The sequence below is a fragment of the Chionomys nivalis genome, chromosome 1, assembly GCF_950005125.1.
Source record: "Chionomys nivalis chromosome 1, mChiNiv1.1, whole genome shotgun sequence".
Classification (NCBI taxonomy): Eukaryota; Metazoa; Chordata; class Mammalia; order Rodentia; family Cricetidae; genus Chionomys; species Chionomys nivalis.
In genome coordinates this window covers 156886461-156908997 of record NC_080086.1, presented here as the reverse complement: position 1 = coordinate 156908997, position 22537 = coordinate 156886461, and the positions used below count along the sequence as shown (strand labels likewise).

At 38.0% G+C, this 22537-nt stretch overlaps 1 protein-coding gene across 1 annotated transcript in view; it reads left to right on the top strand.

The window, feature by feature from the left end:
• Cntnap2 (contactin associated protein 2) overlaps window positions 1-22537 on the top strand; it is a 2085894-nt gene that overhangs the window by 1206849 nt on the left and 856508 nt on the right. The window contains exon 11 of the mRNA XM_057766295.1: window positions 8190-8296. Coding sequence (XP_057622278.1) covers window positions 8190-8296 — 107 coding nt within the window. The remainder of the gene's footprint in view (window positions 1-8189; window positions 8297-22537) is intronic.

The following is a 22537-nucleotide window of genomic DNA, read 5'->3' as shown; positions in this document are numbered from 1 at the left end:
AGAAACCCTGACAAATTTTATCATTAGCTGATGGCTTTGTGTCAACAGGCGCATTATGTTGCTTTAAAAGCAGTTCACACACTGAGAGGAACAATGTGCCGTAGCTTAATGACTTCTTTACAAATCTTGGTTCTTTACTTCTGGTCCATTGGAGATAGGGTTAGTCTGTCTATCAAAAGGACCTTGACCACATGAAGAAGGCAGGACCTGTGAGTGTAAGAAGAATGGGACTAAGAGAGAAGGGAAAGGTGGCTGTTGGGCAACACTCCAATCCATTATAGTTTGCAATCCTGCAATGATATTCCAGTCTTGCTAACCTTACCAGTTCCAGATTTCTTAGCCACACTTTTCAGTTTTCCAAACTAGAGGTGTCCCTTGCCTTTTCTCCATGTCAAAAAGTGTTTCATTCTTCCAGGTTACCAATCTAAGCTTTATTTCAAACATGGACTTTTTTTTATAAACTTTTGTATTCTCATATACTGGTACCTTGTTATCCTAAGTTTATACCAGTATTTTGATGGCACCCTATTACCCTAAATTTATTATCATTATTTTGCTAGTACCCTATTTCACTAAGCTTATGTTGAGTGCTATGCCACAAGGCAGACATCAAGGCAACCATCAAGATGGACAGATAAATAAATTATAGACAGATGATAGGTAGGTAAGTAGGTAGGTAGATGATAGATAGATAAATAGATAGATAGATAGATAGATAGATAGATAGATAATAGAAAGATAGATAGATAGATAGATAGATAGATAGATAGATAGATATAAATAGATATAAATAGATGATATGGGTGGTTAGATGAAAGGAAGAATGGGTGGATGAATAGATGGATAAACGGATGGACAGACAGATGGCAGACAGATGGATGATAAGAGGATAGATGATAGATGGTTGATAAATAGATAGCAGATAGGTAGAACTGACTGAGAATTGCATTACACAAATAAGAAGTTTCCTGAAAACGAAACTCTTGTCTTTGTTTCTCTAGAAATCATTTAAAACGTCTGGACAGGAGCGGGAAACTTACTTATTAAGAAGAACTTGCTGATGTTTATTTAGGTTCAATACAGTTTGACTTGGAGACAAGTGAAGGTACTGCTGATCCTGCAGATGCTTCTCCTAAGAGCATAATCACTGTAAAGATGTTTTATTCATAAAACCATAGGGAGTTGATTTAAAAGAAAAACTCTAAGTACATTAACAAAGGAAGATAAAGGGCTCTCTGGTTTATTATAATAAAATAAAATAATAATGAACAAGGCCAAGATTAGGTGCTCATTTTTGCGAGTACAATGAATGATGGGAAGAGTTCTTCTAGAAATAAGTACTGGCCGGATGATATAGACCAAACCTGCTTGATTAGTTTTTAATGTAAACTTTGGATATAATGTAGGAAGTACAATAAATATTTCTGAATGAAAGCATTTTCATAAATAAATGCTTGTTGGAAAAACCATCAATATTATATTAGTATTTCTACAATATTAAGCTCCGTAACAATGAGTTATTAAATTGTGATCTGTGATGATTAATGTTTCCCCATATAACTTCCACCTGGTTGAATCAGTGATATATACCTCACAGTACATATAACTTCAGCCAAAACTGAAGTATAACTATTTCAGCAATTTCAATATAGAAATGAACATGGGAGGAGACCCTACCCAATTATTGGAGTGCCTCTGAAAGTCAAAAGTGTCCCCACCAGTACTTAAGCATTCAAACATTCTCAGGGATTTTTTTTCTTCAAAAGTTAAAATAAGACTTGGTATTGGGATAAAAAGAAAAACCATACATTAAGGATAATTTACATGGGACTAATAACATATAAATCATTTAAAATAATCATCACATGGTTCAGCAAATGGTCTCTCAGTGCAAAAAGCAGTCTTTCCCTTTTTAAATTTAGAACAAGGCATGCTAATGAGCAGCAATAAAATCTATATGGATCTAAAAACAAATCAAAAGTCTATCATGAGTGTAGGCATGACAACCACGTAGGGAAACATGGTAGCTGACTGAGACTGAGAACACAGACTGAACTCAATGCCAAAGTGAGGCACAACAGCCTTTCTAATAAGTGATCACCTGCCACGGAGGACACAAAGTTCATAGTTCATAGTCATGTTCTGGAATAATTCATTTTAGTGAATGAGATGAGATTATTGTATGCTGTTTCCAGTAGATCATTTTTTAAACAGTAAGAATGTATGAAAAAAAAAAAAACACAAAACCCAAAAGTGGTCTTGAAAAAAATGGGTAACTAGTACTAGTTTACATTTCTCTGGGAGCATGGCTCCACCCCTTCTTCCTGCTTGTTCCTTTTTGGCAGTGTCTCCATTTCCTTAGCATCTCCAGGCTCCCTGGATGCCCTCTACTGAGAATTTCAAAGTCCTTGCATCTTGTTATTACAAGTCAAAGTTTCTGACCAATCCCAAAAACATCACCAGAGACCTTGTGAGATGTTGGGAATCTCAGACTCCACCCACAGCTCAAGGATCACAACCTTGCCTTCACAGCAATTTCACATTACTCCGACCCACACAAAAATTTGGGAAGCACCACTTTTGAGTGCCATGGACTTAGGAGATAAGTTTCAAGGATCTCTTGTAGTAAATGTTCTGCTTGTTTTTTTTTTTTTTTTTTGGTATTTTTTTTCCTTTTTTCTTTTCGAGACAGGGTTTCTCTGTGGTTTTGGAGCCGGTCCTGGAGCTAGCTCTTGTAGACCAGGCTGGTCTCGAACTCACAGAGATCCACCTGCCTCTGCCTCCCAAGTGTTGGGATTAAAGGCGTGCGCCACCGCCCGGCCTGCTTGTTATTTTTAAGTGTGAGCATGTTTCTAGGCAGATATGTGAAGCATCATTGTAAACAACCTACTGGGTTCCCGAGAACCAAATGCACCCTCAAAGGTACTGGGAAGATTTTACTCAGTTTGGACTTGACAGTGCTGAGGTTTAACTAGAGCTTTGCACATACTAGGCTGAAATTCTATCACAGATCTATGCCCAGCCTTATTTAATCTTTTAAACAATATAGAGATAAAAACAAAAACCTTTAAACCCCTTTGAAGATTACCAAGGTAATTGATTTATACTGTCAGAAAAACATTTTGTTTTATACAAGAGATAAAATTTCTTCTGCTCTCTCTGGCTGATTCAGTAGAGCTCATAAACCAGGAAGCTGCCATCAACAAACAAATCTGGTACTGCTGGCTATTTCTTGGAGCCATGAATCCCAATTTCCTCAATGTTTTGCAATTGAAATCAAGTACGAAAATAAAAGAGATGTTTTGGGTGCAATAAAAATGCAACTGTCCTAATAACCCTGAATTGAATTGTTGCATCCTTCCAAACGGGCTGTCTGTGCTGATTCATTTTATATTAAGGAATTGTGCACTGACTGAAACTTTAAAGCCACAGCCTTTATTTGCCTTATGTATTGGGGACACAAACAAGTTTCACTTTAAAAATGTGTTCAGCAAACTGCCTTCTAAATCGGTTTCTCTAAGCCCAGAGATTAGTATAGCTCTCAGTCCTCATCAGAAAAGCTTAAACTCCTTTTGTTCTGTGGAGACAGTTAATACAGAGACTCACAACTGGTCAGTGTTCAAAGAAGTGTCAGGGAAGGTCCTCAGCCTGTATCATACCCTCTACTCATAGAATGCAGAGACCACTAGGGGAGAAAGGAAGTAGAAAGGTTTTATAAGCCAGAGGTCCAGGAACCTGGAACAGAAGGGTATCTTCTAGATCGACAAGAGCACTGCACTCGTGAACTCCAAGCAGCTGCTTCACCTGTATAGTCCATGTAAAAGATCAAGCCAGTTAACATCCCAGCGCAGATGGAAGAAGGACATCTGATCCTCCACTCCTAGCTGAGGGCTGTGAATGGAGGAAAAGCCAATTTTCTTTCAAGCTGTGATCCTTGATCCTTGACTCTGCTCTAAAGAATGGCTCCACACTCATGGAATGATGACTAGCACTAACTGGCTTCAATGGATCATTAAGAAGAAAGGGGAAATGAAGTTTAGAAGAAGATGTGGGAAGGACCAGGGAAGAGCTGGAGGTGGTAAAATATGACCAAAATACATCATGGACATATATGAAATCCTCAAGAAACATATTCTTTAAAAAAAAAATAGCTTGAAGAAGGCATTTGGACTCTAAACACCGTGTAAAACTTTAACTGGAAGGATAAATCTTGCTAAAAGAGTCTGGGACAGCAGGCTGTCAGGAATGGGTAATTGCATGCACTACTTCTTCGTGAGCTTTCTGATCAGAACAAATCAACACCTGCCAACTTCAGCTCTGCATGTCCCCAGTCCTAGGCCAAAGCCTTCTCAGGTTGAAGCAGTCAAATCATTTTGATTTATTTTTGATGTAAATCAAACTTTCAAGCTAGCACTCCCCATGAAGAAAATTATACATTTCCCGTGGCCTCCTAAAAAAATGGTCTATTAGAGCAAATGTGTGTTTAAGACTAAGAACCTAGGTAAAATAATCTGTTTTCCTCTGAGTCAAGGAGATGATTCATTGCCTCTGAAATGATTTTTATGTCCATAGTGGTAAAACTTTGGTGGCATTTCATGCATCTGAGTCTCTCTCCAGTCATGCTGAGCATGGAATACACACTTCATTATGCAAAGAATGTTAAATAAACACACTTTGCTATAGGAGCATCCAGGTAGAAGAGACGGATACACCAATTACTAGAGGACATCATAACAGTGCATTGGACACAGGGAAGTAGCTCTATAGAAATACAAGGTAAGAAATGCTAATTAAAATATTAGGTTGATTTATTTCATTTCTCTTGGTAACTGCTCCTAGTAGTTTGAAATACAGTGATATTAGGTGTGATATAACATATGAATCAACTTGTTTTGGAAATTTATTTAATGACCTACCATTATGAACTAGGATCTACACAAGGAGAACACCAGTTTAAAAATAGAAACAATGAGAAGCAAATATTTAAAATAAAATATGAAAATTCTATTTAGTAAAAACAATTAATTAAAAAGAAATTCATTTTGCAAACTGGTAGGAGCAGCCAGTTCTTTGCTCCTGTGGTGGTTCTGTGTCTCATGGGGTTAAATTCACACTTACGTTTTTATCATTCTCTAAGGAACATTATTTAAAGCATACTTAGTTTCCAACTTGGTTTCCCTTGCCCACTTCTGCACTGCCTTTCCCTGAATTAATTGGTGTGATGAGCTGATATAAATGACTTTAACATCCAGACTGAGCTAATATTAACCCAAGAGAATTTGGAAAGTTAAATATACCACCAAAAGGGTATGTCTTTACTGAATTTCAAGATTAAGTATCAAACATGCTTTTCTGTGATGTCAGGAGTTTCCATTCATTAATTTTCTCCCATGATGTGGGAAATGAGGACAGTTTCTTGTAAGCACCTGCTGTGCAGGTAGGGGCCATGCTGGGGGTCTGCAGTGTACAGTGGCTGTGCAAATGGCCACGAGGAACAAACCAGGACAACCTGTCGCTTGCTGTTATTCTTCATTCCCATCACTTTTCTGTCCTGTTCTTCCAGAGCCATGTTAAAAAAATACTTTATCATCATATTTCATTCTGTCTCTTAAGATGCAAATAAAATATTCCCAACTTAGTTAAACCCTCTAACTATCCTCCACTTTTAACTAACCCGGTTTCCAAATTCCTGCAGCACTTATATCTGTTCCATGCCTCATCCAAGTACTCCTCATATTTTGAATGACTCTTGCTCTGACCCAAACCTCCAACTAGATTCAGAGATTATTGCATGAGGATCATTTCTGTGAGCTACATAAAACCAGAGCCATCACAGGAAAAGAAAGTTGCTATTGAGAGCAATGTGAATTTTCTATCCACTCAAGATTGTACCTTCACTTATATTCTATTTTAACCCAGTAATAATGGCTTTTATTTTCTTCTTTCATAGTCTAAATGCTCAACTCATAGCTCCAAACTGTGCCTGCAGTGCCCATTGAATGCTTCCTATGAGGTTCTATACTATGTTTCTTACCCATTCTGTGTTGCTTCCCATTCCCACCTCATTAGAGTTCTCACTTACAGTGTATTTACTTTTGTAAGCATACCCACAATGTCATATTGAGCTGTATGCCCTACTATTACAACTGTTCTTGATGCTAAATCAAGAGCAAAGGTTATGAGGTTTGGTCTCTGAGACAAAATAAATTGGGTCTTGTAGCTAATACCTACTGTCTCTCAGCCAATCCATTATGCAGAAACACCACAATACGTGCTGCTGTTTTAAATTGGGAGGGAATTTCTATTTTGATGTGTTTATGATTCAAATATCAAAATTATTACTTGAATGCCAATTCATAACAATATCTCCCTTTCAGACTGTGAGCATCTTAATGCTCACTATAAAAAAGAAAGATGTAAGTAATGTGTCGGATGGGCAAAAAGATGGTATGAGCAGAAAGGAAAGTGTGTCATTGATGCAGGTGTGTCTCAAACCACATTCCAACCATAATTTTACAGTAGAATCAAGGTAAAAAAAATTGTTTCGCCAGGCAGTGGTGTCCGCACGCTTTTAATCCCAGCACTCGGGAGGCAGAGGCAGGTGGATCTCTGTGAGTTCGAGGCCAGCCTCGTCTACAAGAGCTAGTTCCAGGACAGGAACCAAAAGCTACAGAGAAACCCTGTCTCGAAAAATCCAAAAAAAAAAAAAATAATAATAATTGTTTCAGGGAAGTGGTAGTCCAGATGGGTATAGTTCTCATTTGTTAGACTTCTGGTTCCTACTTAAAAATTACCAACCTCATGTACATTATCTCTAAAATTAACATGGTACATGTACACAAAGGAATTCTATTCAGTTATAAAAGGAAAAAAATTCTGTCACTGGGAGATGAGATAGATTGAATTTGGGATTATTAATTGAGTTAAAACAAGTCATACCCAGAAATGTAGGTGTCACCTAATCTCATTGTAATCGCTGACTTCATTAAAGGTTAAAAAATAATGATGACCAGAGCCTGGAGGTCAGAGAGGGCTGGGAAAAGGTTATCAGTGGATCAAGTGTCAGTTAGGTAGGAGGAAGAAGTCCTTGTGTGTTGTGACTAGATATAACAACCATGTTCTATACACTTCAAAAGTAAAGAGATTTTAAATATTTTTCACTGTAAGTGATAAAATTTAAGATATTGATATATTTAACCTTAATCATAACACAAAGAGAACAGCACATTGAAACAGTACAGTAGGCCACTAATATGTACAATGTTCCCACTTTTGAGTATCAGCTTTAAAGTAAAACTTGAGGATCTTGATAAATGATTTCATAGTTAAGAGTGTTTATTGCTCTTGTAGAATAGCTAAGTTTGGGTCCCAGGCAGCCCACAACCATATGGAACTGGAGCTCCAGTGGACCCTACACTTTCTTCTGGGCTCTGCAGGTACCTGCACCCATATAAACACATACATAAAAATCAAGATAAATATAAAAATAAAATATAAATTAATAATTAAGTATTTTTAAAGTATTCACAATGTAGGTATAATTGCCCAATTTTTCAAATGTGAAAATCAAGGTTCAGAAAATTTAATGAGTAATAATTAAATTTGCTTTGTAGAACTTTGTGTACGATTACAATTTTTCCTTCTAACTTATGCTTGCAGACACTTTAAGTAGGCGTCTTTAACTATCCAGATGGGTATAGAGGGAGACTTGAGGCTCCTATCAGGCTGATATATTCCATTGTTGTCTCTGTGCCATTGTTTCAGAACCACAAGTTGCTGTAGCAAACCCACTTTTAGTGATATTGACTTTGATTTTAAAAAAAAAAAGTAGAACAAAAAGTCAGATGGCTCTTCTTCCATTTCTCACCGATAGGAAACTTATGTGGCATCTTTGTCCTTTGTAGAATTAAACTAAAATGAATCTGTGATATGCAATGAACACATGAACTATGTGATAGCTTCTATGGTTTATTCAAAAAGGGGACACACCAGGCCTGTGATACATCATCTTTTGTGTGCCTGGCACCTTCCATCATGAATCATATTAATCTGCTTAAACTAACAAGGATTAATTGCCTCAGCAAGGCAACCTGGCATTGAAATGATATATTGCCCAAACAGCTTGGAATTTGGCCACTCATAAATCTCATTTGCTTGTTGGTTTATTTCTGTGTCTCTTTTTCTGACAGATGTGTGCCCAATCACTGTGAGCATGGTGGGAAGTGCTCGCAAACATGGGACAGCTTCAAATGCACTTGTGATGAGACAGGATACAGCGGGGCCACCTGCCACAACTGTGAGTGCCAATTTATCTCACTTTCATCTTGTAATTGCATGGGAATCATGGTCTTCAGCTACGCTTTACAGCATCGCAACCTGAATTACACACATCTTGCTCTGCTTCATTCTGGGGGAAGAAAAAACCTCAAGGTTGCATTCTAATTTTTCCAAAATGGTATTCTAGTTGTCAAAATAGATTCTCCCCTGGCTAATGACTCTAAAGAGGGACAGGCACGTCCAACATTCCATATGTGAAACTGGGATGTTGTGATTGGATTCACCTCTTGTGACTAAGGCATGCTTGTCCAAAAAGATTGCTTGGGAATTGTGTTAGTGTGCTGTTGCTAACTGGGTCCTCATTCATCAACACATCAGAGAGAAGCAGGACAGAGGATAATTGGAACATTTAGTTTCTGGGCAATGCTTGCCTCGTGCTTTCACCCAAATTTTTTGTTCCATTATTTTTAAAGCAAAGAAATGTGTCAGACAGTGGATAACACTATTGAAGTTACACATAAAAAATAAAATCCTGAGAACATGATTTTTAAAAATAATGAAGGTAAAAGGTAAGATACAAAGATGATTGATAAATGACATTTTGCTTTATTTCACAGAGTATTATCTTGAAAGTTTAAAGAAGAGTTAAAATATTTAATTTGAGTATTTTTAAAGCAATTTCTAACTCTGCCATTATAATATTAATTTCCTGAAAATGTCCTGATGGTTTTATTACTGAAAACAGATTTATCATAACATACAATTAGGAGAGAAGGGAGTCACATGTTATCTGACATATGGATATATGAATGTGTGTACATACTTGGTTATTTTGCACATTAGTGTTCACTAACATGTATGTGTTTATGTGCAAAGGTGTGTGTGTTCATGTGTGAGTATGCACGTTATCCATGTACAGAAGAAGGACAAGCAAGGCAATACAGAAATCTAACTTGGTCTCACAGCTCTAAAACACAGAAAATCTCAAATATAAATTCTCTACTTATACAGATTGACTGTTCTTCAGTTCACTTTTAGGAAATAACAAGCAAAACATTCTCAGAGTAGAGTCTTGGGGATAGTAAAAATGCAGTGCCTATGCCTTTCCATGTTGTTACTTTTAGTAATGTGTAGTAAGAAATTATGTTTAGATTATACTGTAAACCTACATTTTTTTTAAAAAGTTTCTTATAATTTATTTTTCTTCACTTAAAAATTTTGTCTAATGATATTCTGAAAATCAAGGGTGAAAAAAAAAAACTGGCATTGGGGCCAGTGGGATGTCACAGCAGGTAAGGGTGCTTGGTATCAAAGCTGAGTTTGATCTCTAGGACCCACATAGTACAAGGAAAAATCAACTCCCATAAGTTATCACCTGACTTCCCTGGTATGCACACACAATGTAATACAAGAATTTTTTTAAAAGATAAACAATGATGTGGAGATATTTAACGATTAAATCACATACATAAAGATACATCATTTTATGTTTAGGGCTGGGGAGTTGGCTCAGAGGACAAGAGTACTAGTTGTTCTTTTAGATGATCTAGATTTGTCTCCCAGCACCCACATGGCAGCATACAACTATACAACTATCTGTAATTCCAGTACCAAGGGTACTGGTGCCCTCTTGACTCTGTGGAAACCAGGCACACAGGTCCTACACATACCTACCTACATACATACATACACATATACATACATACACACATACATACATACACACATATAGGCAAAACAATACATACATAATATAAAAACAGTTTATCTTCGTTTTTGTGTTTCAAGACAGGTTTTCTCTGTTCATATTTCTGGCTGTCCTGGAACTCTGTAGACTAGGCTAGTCTCAAACTCAGAGATCTGCCTGCCTCTGTCTCCCAAGTGCTAGGATTAAAGGTGTGCCACAACTGTTGGCCCAAATAAATATTTTAAAAAGGGATTCATGATATATAAAGTACCCGGCACAGAATATTGTTTTCATGAACAAAAGCAATCATAAAGCTACTTAAAAGTAAGAAATTACAACTGAAGTTACATTAAACAGTCTTATCTAAGAGCTGACTACCAGTAAATAGTCAATATAAAGTATGATCTACAACAAAGTGGCTTTGATCAAGACAGAAACTTTCCTTTTACCCATATAGTTCATTTAACTATTTATAAACATCTTGTTTAATCATGAGATTTTTGTGTCTGTAATTCTATCTAGAATCAAAGAGCAAGAAATTGATGTTTTGATAAATGTCTCCTCTCTCGTTGATTGTTTGATATTGAATTGAACAGCCAATCATTTTGAGATATTTGCTCCTATCATTAAGGACCAATTTTACAAATACATACTATTAATTGAGAAATTGAATTTGACTTCTGAAAGCAATAACTGAAAGTGTCAGAATGACCCTGGATGTCTTCATATTTGGCCTGCTCCAAAAGCAAAACAGGAAAATTTCCTCATGCACCATGTCCCGATACACCATCCAACTAGTCCCTGTGTCCTGGCACACCATCCTGCTAGTCCCCATGTCCTGGGTCCATACTGCTGGTCACCGTGTCCTGGAGATCTATCCTACTCATCCTCATGTCCTGGCACACCATCCTGCTAGTTCCCATGACCTATGGCCCCATGATGCTGGCCCCCATGCCCTGAAACTCCATCCTTCCAGTCCCATGTCTTGGTACTTGATCCTGCTGGTTCCTGTGCCATTGTACTTGGTCTTACTGGTCCCCATGACCTGGTACTCTATCTTGCTGGCCCTCATGTTCTGGGGCCCCATTCTGCTGGCCCTCATGTGCTGGTCTGTCAACCTGCTAGTTTATGTCCTGGAGCCCCACCCTACTGGTCCCCTTGTCCTGGGGCTTCATTTCGCTGGTTCCCTGTTCTATTCTTTTCTCTGTAAAAGTCAAACTACTACTTTCCAGAATGAAAACTCAACCCCTTGCTGTCTTCTTTTAATACAGTCTGTATCTTGAATATTCAGCTAGTGTAAGAGCAGAAAAAAACAATTTTCATTCTTCAAGACAACTTTTGTTTGGTAGCATTGTCTTGTGTGTTGTTAAAGTATATTTGCTTCACAATAACCTAAAGATTGTGTTTTGTGTCTATATGTGTGTATCTTAATACTCCCAATAGGGACTAGTCAAATACTGAGATGAACTGAAACATAGTACATAATGTGTAGAAAATTATATGTGTCATAAGTTGTGTTCCTAATGGACAATTTTGACATGAGACTAAGTCCATGGAGTACTATGTAGCCATGTAGAAAATAGTGGGGTTTCTTTGAGACTCTTTATTCTTGTGAACTGACGGTTGACTTGAAGTCACTCCTGCTCTTCAAGTTCATGAAACTAAAAGCACATTGGAACTGCTCATTTGGAGCCTTTGCTTTTAGATTCATGGAGGTACAAGTTAACCTACAGTAACTAACTTAAATCAAACCAAATGTTTGGTAGAGTTTCAACCCCTAAAATTAGTCTACAAAGGCCCTTTTGCTCATTTTCTACACTGATGCTGGCTTGGTGAAGAAGGAATAGAAATTTTTTGATTAAGTACCCAGATCAAGCCTTTGTGCCTGATCACAATGGCTAGCTTTCCACTTGTCTCCATCATGTACTTATTGCACTCTTGGCTACTTAAGCTCTTGGAGCCTCCATATTTTGACTGGTGAAATGCCTGTAGTAACCACCATAGCATGATTAACTAAGATGGCATGTGTGGATACTGGAAGAGCTTGGCCCCATGCAGCACCCAGTGTCTTTCTTTCATTGTACTCCATTCAGAGGGACTGTGCTTCTGTTTGTCCAGACCACACAATTTGCCCTTAATTTCATGTTGCTATCCATCATTGCCTGCCATTTCTGCAGCAGACAGGAATTTGAGGACATGGATTGGATTCCACAGCATATTTCTTCAGAAGAACCAATGAACCTTAAAGCTAATTTGTTTATTCATCAAATATTCTTTTCAGTAAATTGTGAATAGGATTCAGAATTTGTCATTAACACACTACTGCCTGGTGGTTAGAATCCCATCCTAGAAATGATGAAGTCCTGGGATGGGAAAAGCTGTGTTTTTGTTAACCAAGACCAAAAAGAAATAGTTGGTGATAAACATTAAACCATTAAACACAATCATTTCATTTCTTACCATTTTATACTTTAAATTTTTCTCTGAACATGGATCATTTTCAGTGACTTTTCTTGCTTTCTTTTATTTTCTTTCTTTCTTTTTTCTTTCTTTCTTTCCTTCTTTCTTTCTTTTGAGGTAGGATTTCTCTGTGTAAACCGGAACTCGCATTGTAAACCAGACTGACCTCGAATTCAAAGAGATCAGCCTGCCTCTGCCTCGCAAGTGCTGGGGTTAAAGGTATGCACCACTACCACCTGGCTTTCAGCGACTTTTCTAAGAGCTACTTCACCATAACGTGGACTGAAATCCTCAAGAAAAGAATCATCAAATGGCTAGTGTGTGTCCTTCTGATGGCTCGTGTGTGTGTTTCTGATGGCTAGCATGTGTGTTTCTGATGGTTCGTGTGTACTTCTGATGGCTACTGTGTGGGTTTCTGGTGACTCGTGTGTGTGTTTCTGATGGCTCGTGTGTGTGTTTCTGATGGCTATTGTGTGCTTCTGATGGCTCATGTGTGTGATTCTAAGGGCTCGTGTGTGTTTCTGATGGCTAGTATGTATGTTTCTGATGGCTAGTATGTATGTTTCTGATGGCTAGTGTGTGTATTTCTGGCGGCTCATGTATGTGATTTTGATGGCTCGTGTGGGTGCTTCTGATGGCTCATGTGTGTCTGATGGCTCGTGTGGGTGCTTCTGATGGCTCATGTGTGTCTGATGGCTCATGTGGGTGCTTCTGATGACTCATGTGTGTCTGATGGCTCGTGTGGGTCCTTCTGATGGCTCATGCATGTCTGATAGCTAGTGTGTGCATTTCTAGTGGCTCATGTATGTTTCTGATGGCTAGTGTGTGTGCTTCTAGTGGCTAGTGTGTTTGTTATCTTATTGGTGTTGCACTGACTTCTCTTTATTTCTCCCTCTCTAAATTGTAAGACCGTGTAAAACCAAACTGTGCACCCAGCTGTGGCCCTCCTCTAATGGCTCTCCCTACACACACTTCAGTTGTCTCCGGGCTTCCTTCCCAGTACTCCTAATGCTCCTTAGGATCTCATTATAATCTCATTTTCCTACATGTGTTCCTTAAACTTTGAAGATTATAGTCCTTATTTACATAAATTAAATTCAAGAAGCCATCCCTCATCTCTGAGCTTAATGGATTTTTCTCCCTCATGCTCTGGTACTTGGTGTTCTCTTAGGAATCAACCACCCTTCTGTATTCTGTGGCCATTATATGGAATTGCCTTCACTTTCTTAGACTTATCCTTAATTACACAAAACCTTTAGGCTATGCACCTAAACAGAGAGGCAAAAGACAGAATTTGGGCATCTGACAAAGATAAGCAAATGTTTGAGAATAGAAATTGTTAAGACCATTCAAATTCTAGATACATATTCTGAGATGAAATGATTTTATACCTAGCTATATTTTAAGGGACAGATGGTGACCCCGAAATACAGACATGACACTGCTGTGGAGTAATAAAAGACAAACTAGATAACTTGCATGGGTCCTTTCCTGTCTTGAAACTGTGGCAAATCATAAATCTTAAAAGAGCAGCAGGTTCTCACGCTGCTGCACATCTGTGTCTAAAATCCTTCCCAGGCGGAGCATTGCTAGCAAGAGCATGAAGTGCTCTAAGGCAACTGTGCCACCTGCTGTTGTCGGGAGCAGGTACTCGAGGTCCATACATCATATAAATGAATACTATACCATACATCCCATAATATGTTGTTTATAGTCCACCGTGATTATAAGTAATTTTATCAAAGCATAATATTTCAAAAGAATATAACCTTACCTGCTACAGTTATGTTGTCAAATTTACCAGCACTATGACCCCTGGAACCTTTGGCCACCAGGAACTTGTTTAAGACTTAGAGTTAGTAATGACAACTTGGGATCTTGCTACAAAACCAAGCAGTCGCTGAGAACTTTGTTGTGTCTCTAAAAGACAAGTTAGATGTTTGGCCTTACAGAATTGGATTCGTTTCCTTGGCTCCCAGTGTATCTGCTTTGCAGGATACTACTTAGTGGAACTATGTCTATGAAAACCTGGTTTCCCTCCATGGTTTCCTTCCCAGTCACCCTTTTGGTCCCATTCCATTTACAAGATGTATGCTCTGACCTTCACCTTACTCTGGGCCCATGCCACTGGCCCGGTTGAAAGGCTGTTGTACACCCTCTCCCTCTGCATTGCTGTGTACATTTCTCTGCTTCCCTGGTTCTCAGCTCAGCATTCACTGCCTTAGAGACACTGTCTGAACCTGAGAAAGGCACCTTGCTCCAGGACACACAGCCCCTGTGGGTGGAAATGTCGCCTTTATATTTGTGCTTTATCAATAATATTTTCTTCCATTGCACTATAATCACTGGAAGGAGGATGTGCCAGGTTTTGTCACCATTTCACTCATAACATTTATTTTATATATGGGCATACATGTGTGCTGTGGATGTACTCTGACTTAAAGAATTCACAAATACCACGGAATATGGCAAGCATCTAAGGGTTGTTTTTGAAAGAAAATTCTCTATAGGCAAAGTTATGAAGGTAACCAAACAACAAAAGTGAGTAGAATATGAAAAAGAAAGAGGGAAATAGAGAATGGAGGGGACATATGGATAAATGGATGGCCTAGGAGTCAGTGACCACGACTCCAGGAATACCTTAGATAGTAAACCATGGTGAGAACTCACATGGGGGCTTTCAGCTTAGCAGCAAATGAACCTTTTGAAATGTAGGCTGTGTCATTTTTTGATTTGCTTTGCCAAACCACTTTAATTCTATAAAGTTCAGTTCCCTCTTGGACATTGACTGGATCATTTTTTCATTTTGAGATGAGATCTAACTGTTTTGCTGAGGTTGCTCACAAACTCAAGGGCTTCCTGCCTCGGCCTTCTAAATGCTGGAATTTGAAGTGCTAACCTAGTGTTTGTGGTTACATTCTGGTTTGTCTAATTTACTGCTTATGTATGTATGTATGTATACACAGGTTTATGTGTGTATATGTATAGTTATATACATATATATTTAAATATTTATTGTGAATTTTAATAATAAATTTGGTCAAATTATTAAATTTAAATTTCATTGAGATGTATTTCTTGTACATAGTGATAGACAACATAATAACTTTTATACAAGTAGACCAAGTAGTCAACTCCTACACATGCTCCTTTCTCCCCTATATGATTTTACTATTCTTTGCTTGGTTTTCTTGATTCTATGTTCATGTCATATGAATATATGTATACATTTCATATGAGCATACATATATATAAGACACATACATATATGTATATATACACACATATATAAAATCATGTATATACATAATATACACATACATAATCTTTTTATATCTGCAAAATCTACAATCCACAAATGATAGCGGAACCCATTTTTGCTTTCTGGATATGTTTGGTTTTGTTTAATACAATCTCTAGTTGCATCCATTTGGCTTCATGGTTGAGTAAAATTTCTGTGTGTGTGTGTGTGTGTGTGTGTGTGTGTGTGTGTGTGTATCACATTCACTGCTTCTGTTTATCTGTTGCTAGATACCTAAGCTGATTCTGTACCTTGACTGTTGTGAATGGTGCTGCATTAAACATAACTGTGCCCCTGCTGGATACGATGTGGGGGAAAGTGTTGGCAAGAATGCAAATTAGTCTAGCCACTATAAAAATGAATTTGGAAATTCCTCAAGAAAATGAAGCTAGAGCTGCCATATGACCCAGCAATACGTTCTAATTTTTAAGAACATTTATTAATCCATTAAGTCTCAAAAACAGCTAGCCAAATTGTGCATTGATTGTAAATTGCACTTGGATAAAAGTAACACTGCTAGAGTCCTTGCTCAGTAGGTTCACCTGATTTTCATGCCAGTGAGTCGCAAGGGAAGAATCAAAGGTTGTCTCAATATTGAAGCCAGTACCCTCTGAAAACACAGAAGATGTCCACAGCTTTTCAAAATGCTATGCTGGCCAATTAGTAAGCATGGGTTGAAATTGTTCTTTCTAATCCTGACATGATATTTAAGTAGTTAGATTTGGCTTCTCTGCTTCCAAGTGTACACCACCAAATTCTTTTTCCTCCCATTCCACTAGACACATAGCCTACTTCAGATGGCCATTGTGTTCCTGTTGTTAAACACAGCTGCAAGAGCGTGAATCCCTACCAAGCTCATCAGCACACTGCAGCTGACTGTTTTGTCCCTGGAATGCAGAAGGGTGGAGCTGCCATGGCAATTAAACAGCACCTTCCATAGAGGAACATGTTTTCAGTAAAAATGAAATGCTTATAACTTAGCTCATTCCCACAGCTATTTTGTTGGGATTAAGAACTGTGGATAAAATTGAACCATACACTTACTTTTTATGGTCTGTGTTGTTTCTTTCTATATTTAAAAAATATTATAAGTACAGAGACATGGAGAAGAGGAAAATATTTAATTTTTTATCACTTTGGTTTTTCCAGTTTTATTTGTACTACTTCCCTGATTGTTTATTAATTGTTTACTTTTTTTCTGTTTTGTAGTTGTTTTAAGATGTCCTTAGTAGTAGAAACACAATGTATACAGAAGTTTCTCTCCCACCTTGGTCCCACCGCCATTTAGTCCTAAATAAACACACAGAGGCTTATATTAATTACAAACTATCCTATTGCTCAGGCTTATTACTAACTAGTTCTTACAACTTAAATTAACCCACAATTCTTAGCTATGTTTAGAGGTGGCTTGGTACCTTACTCAGTGAAGCATTATCTTGCTTCCTTTGCATCTGGTCAGTGATTATATCCATGTCTTTTCTCTTCCCAGAATTCTCCTAGACTGGCCACTTTACAGTGGCCTACTTTACAGTGTACAAGAGCATTATCCCACAGCAGAGTGATAGCAAGGAGCCTCAGCATGGTGCCAGAGATTTCAGCTTCTCATAGACTGTGCACACTTGAAATTTTAGTAAGGAACCTAGGAGATGGGTTGAATGGTCCACAGTAAAGTGTCCTCCAAAAGCGTGGGGACCCAAGTTCAGATTTCCAGAACCCACATCAAAAGTCAGATGTAATAGAATGCACCTCTCATTCTGTTTCTGGGGAGACAGAGGAAGGGTGCCCCCCATCCCTGGAGGTTTCTGATCAGCAGTCTTTCCAAATTCATGGGCTCCATATTCATTATGACTCTGTCTCAAATTAAGGCAAAAACCAATAGAAGAAACCAAACTGACCAACATCTGACCTTCACAAGCATGTGCACACACATGTGAACATACTTTCACACACCTGCACAGCATATGAATACAAACACATGCATAATAAGCACATGCGTGCAACGAAATTAAAATGTGTTAATGACCCCTTGCTGAGTTGCATGTGTTCTCCAGCCCCAAAGCTCATTTTTCTCACGAAAGATGTTGCACTCAGGCAGAGGGAAACACCCTAAAGTCCTTTCCTCACCTTGTCACCTGGTGTCTGCAGATAACGTGAGTGGGAAGAAATGGGAATGCGCCATCTTTTCAGAATGGCAGGAGGCACTTTAGGGACATTTTGTCTTTCAGCTACAACCAAATAAATTACACTGGATTAAAATAGTATAGGTCATTTGCAAAAATACAGCCCAAATATATTTGCAAAAATACCTTGCTAGAGCAGCCCATAGTTCAAATTAATCCTTTCTTTATGTTTTGCTTCAGAACTTTGGTTAAGATTAAACATGGAGTGGAATGATTTAATTCCAGTTGTACAAAGATGTGCAGTAGTTTTAAGGATTTTTTTTTTGTCTTTCACATTTAAAAAGGAAAAAAAGTTGATCTGCAAATACATATTAAAAAACATTGTGCTGAAGAGACAGGCTGCGATCCTGTGAACTTCTGAAGTGCCAGAGCTGGGTCTGCAGGGAGCTGGTAGTGTTCGTTAAATTCCCCTGTAGTTTGAATCTCAGTGACTGTCTTATCCAACATCTGAGAGAAGAAAGGAATACAAAACACCAATCTCTACATGTCTGTCAAGTTGACTTATGAGAAAAAGAATAGAAAGCAAGAAATGGGCTTAAGATGAAAATGGCAAGGAAACCTGGAAAGTTTTTTTTTTTTTTTTTTTTTTTTTTTTTTTTTTTTTTTTTTTTTCTGTACAGGGAGTGGGAAAGAATTGGAATTGAAAATAACACATATCCTGCTGTAAATCTTTTCAACTCCTCCTCAGATCAAAGTATCTTTTGTTTCTATGTTGGCATAAACCACCAACTTTTTTAAGATCCAGTTTTATTTATTCTTTGAAAATTCCATGCATATATACAATATGTTTTGACCATATCCACATCCACTTCCTCTCCTCCAACTCCTTGAAGACAGCCCTCCCACCTTGCTTCGCTTCCAACTTCATGTATTCTTTTATTTTTTTAAAATTTAAACCCACTGAATCTAATTAATGCTACCAGTATGTGTGTGGGTTTGGTCATTTGCTGGAGCATGGTCAACCTCCAAGGGGCAACATCATAGTTCACTCTTAGCAGTCATCAACTGTCCTGGGTAGAGATGTGACTTTGGGAGCAGCTCCCCTAGCCACACTAGATTTTTTGTCTTCTTTTGTTTATTTGTTTTTGTTGTTGTTGTTTGTTTTGGTTTGGTTTTTGAGACAGGGTTTCTCTGTGTAACAGTCCTGAGTGTTCTAAAATTTATTATATAGAGCAGACTGGCCTTGAACTCACAGAGATCCACGTGTCCAGGATTAAAGGCCTGTGCCATCACACCTGGATGCTGCTTTAGAATTGTGACTGGCTTAATCATGTGCAGGTGTTATGAAAGCAACTCCAGCTGACTAATGTGGGTTCACATGTGCAACAGCCCTGGACTAGTTAGAAAACACTGTTTTCTTTCCAGTCCTCCAGAACCTTCAGCTGCTAAAAGCTTTATGTCCTCTCTTCCAAGATGATCCCTGAGCCTTGGAGCCACCAACTTTTTATTGCAATGCTTCACAAAGTTAGCATATGTGATTATCATAATTCAGAGATAGTTGCGATTTGTTCAGTAATTTGTATTTTTGTTTAGTGTGCAGCATGGTAGGCAAATACAGAAATGTAGACAAATGTCTTTCTCCTTCTGAAGAAGATAACACAGTTAGGAAAGAAAAGGGGATACGTAAGAAATCTTAATATGCTATTAGAATGTAGGAAATGTTTGTTTATAGGCCAACCTGATATGAGAAAGTGAACATATGCCAAGGTAGCTGGAGAGTCAAGGGAGAAAAGAACTCTTAGGAAAGTTCCTTCCAGGACTGAGAGAAACAGAGCTAATTGTTAAATATTTAAGAGTTTTATGAGCTGACTATTGGACTCTGATGAATCTCAGTAGCTTGTACCTGGCCATAGTAGGAGAATTTATTGCATGGAGATTGGAAAGTCACACCTATTTAGAGCATTTGAGTAGAACTGGTTAACCAGCATGCCACTGCCCTGGTACACTATTCACAAAGCAAGAACAGTCATCTGTGCCTATCACTAGTATACTGAGGGGTCCTGGTGAAGTGTAAAACATTCAGCATGGTATCCACACTCCATGGTAGAGAGATGGGTCATGCAAAGGAACAGAAGGGCCCAGATGAGCAGTAGGTTGAGTAGCTGGTGCACAGTACTCTTTTAATATCTCAGCATCCAACGCTGACTTAGATGAGCTTCCTCTCCAGGTGTGTGCTCTGACTGTCTTGTGGGATATTCTTCACCTCACCTCTCATCACTGGGTGTCTCAGTAATCCATATCTTGCTCCTTCCTAATCTTGTTCCTTTAGCTTCAGCCACAATTTACAATTTTATGCTGCACATCTCTCTACCTTCAGGCTAGATGTTTCCCCCTAGCCCAGAACATCTTCAAAACGTCAACAAATTTGTCCTTTGATTTATGGTACAATTTTTTATTATTGCTACATACGAGTCATATGATCTATGACAAATTGTTAAACTTCTCTGTGCATAATAATAAAACAGAGACAGTCACACACACAAGCATACAACTTTGGTGTGATTTTTGATATTTCACTTGTACCCTAAAACAACTTACAGATTTTAGAAGAAAAGATGTGCCATAAGTGGTGTTAAAGATTCCCTGCAATAGGCTGTGGTTCTTTATCATCTATGAAATATGCAGGAACTAGGTGAAGATTCTGAACAGTGCTTAAATAACATTTGAGAAAGGATAGACTTATTTGATGCCTCTTTAACTTTCAGCGATTCATTTACTGAATATGAGCTTTGTTTTCAATCCTTTACCATAATTACTAAGATATCTCTATTACTCTTATGGAACAATTAATTCCAAGATTGTTTTTAATTGTTAATCCAAATCTGGGAGCAATGCTTTTCCTCTTCTGCACCTCTTATAGCTGGGAGTCAGGTATGTGAAGTTTATACTCCACCAAATTAAGTACTTGAGTTTGTTTGCTGAGAAACTACTCAGTAATAAATTTCACATTTTTAAGTATTCACATGAAGAAAATCTAAAGAATGAATTTGTATTTTCATTTTTTACACTTTTTACAAAATCAGGGTAAACATTAAGTTGTTGTTGGTGTACATTCATCTTCTCTCTACTTTCTCTTGATCAAAACCAAAGCTAAGAAATATTGGTAGTTCTTGTCATTTACAATCAGCCATTGATACATATAAAGAACTCCTATTAAATTCAATGAAAATATTTTTAACAGAAAAAAAAATGCCTTAGGAAGCATACAAATTTCCAAGAAAAATTTAAGGCTTAATATCTGAGGTATTTTTGAATTTGACATCTTTCAATTTTTGTGAAACATTTGGTTTGAAAAGCATTTAAGTTGGTCAGAAAAACATGGCATACAATAAGTTGATACGGATTGGACTAAAAAAATATAATCTTATTTTCAAGTAAAGTAACCCAATAATTTTCAGTTCCTCAATCTCATGATTTTCAGCCGAAGTATTCACAGTAGCTACTGTTTGCAAAATATGCCTACCCAGCCGGGCGGTGGTGGCGCACGCCTTTAATCCCAGCACTCGGGAGGCAGAGACAGGCGGATCTCTGTGAGTTCGAGACCAGCCTGGTCTACAAGAGCTAGTTCCAGGACAGGCTCCAAAACCACAGAGAAACCCTGTCTCAAAAAACCAAAAAAAAAAAAAAAAAAAAAAATATGCCTACCCTACTTACCAAAGGCTCCTTTTTGTCATCACAGATGCCAACCCCAAGTGCCAGTGTTGGCACCTATAAAACTGCTGTCATTGCTCATTAGCAGACATCATAATGCCTTAATAATATTCTCTGTCATTATCTGAATCTGTTGAAATATCAGTGAAACACATCCTTCTTGCCAAGTCACAAGATGGACTTGTGTTATGCTGCTTAGGGCCAACCTAGGCTGTCCAATTTGACTACAAAAAGCAAGAGCTCCAGCATTTGGAGGCCAGAGAGCATTCTTTCCATCTAACCGGCAGCATGAAACTCAAGACTTTAGAAGAGGCAGTATGCACGTTTTACTGAGGGGCAGTCAAGTATCTAATGGAAAATGTTCCTGTACTCAGAAGTGCTACACATGAAGTCTTCATTACAATGTGAGTGGCATTTATATGAACTTATCAAATTAATAAAATCCAAATTTCATCATCCTAGCTAGATTGCCCTGCAAGTTCCTATACTACCTAAAGGTAGATAGGAGTGAAAACGTTAATAATTTATTGTCAAAAAGGGCAAATTTTTAAACTGCATAATACATTTAAGTATATTGCAAATGTAAGTGAAGAAAATAAAGCACCCGGACTCTATGGGGTGAGGTTCTCAAGTGTCAGTTCTCTCCTGGTCAGGAAGGATCAACTGAAATTATCAACTAAGGGAAGTAGTAAACTCTAGGCAGCTGCCCTTGCTTCATGTCTGTTCATGCAATCTGTGATCACTACAGCTAATGAGAAAGCCTGGATTACTGCAGAGACTCTCTCTTTGTAGCCAAGCATGCAGCCAGTGAGCTATGAGGCACCATGCTGAATGGAATGGAAGAGAAATAGAGACATGGAAGGCAGTGACTGGCAAGTGACTGTCATTCTCCCTGCTGCTACAGTGTTTGCTTATTTCTGATGCCACAGTTACAGATAAACATGTGTCTCAGCCTTGCCATGCTTACTTTATCTCTAAAAT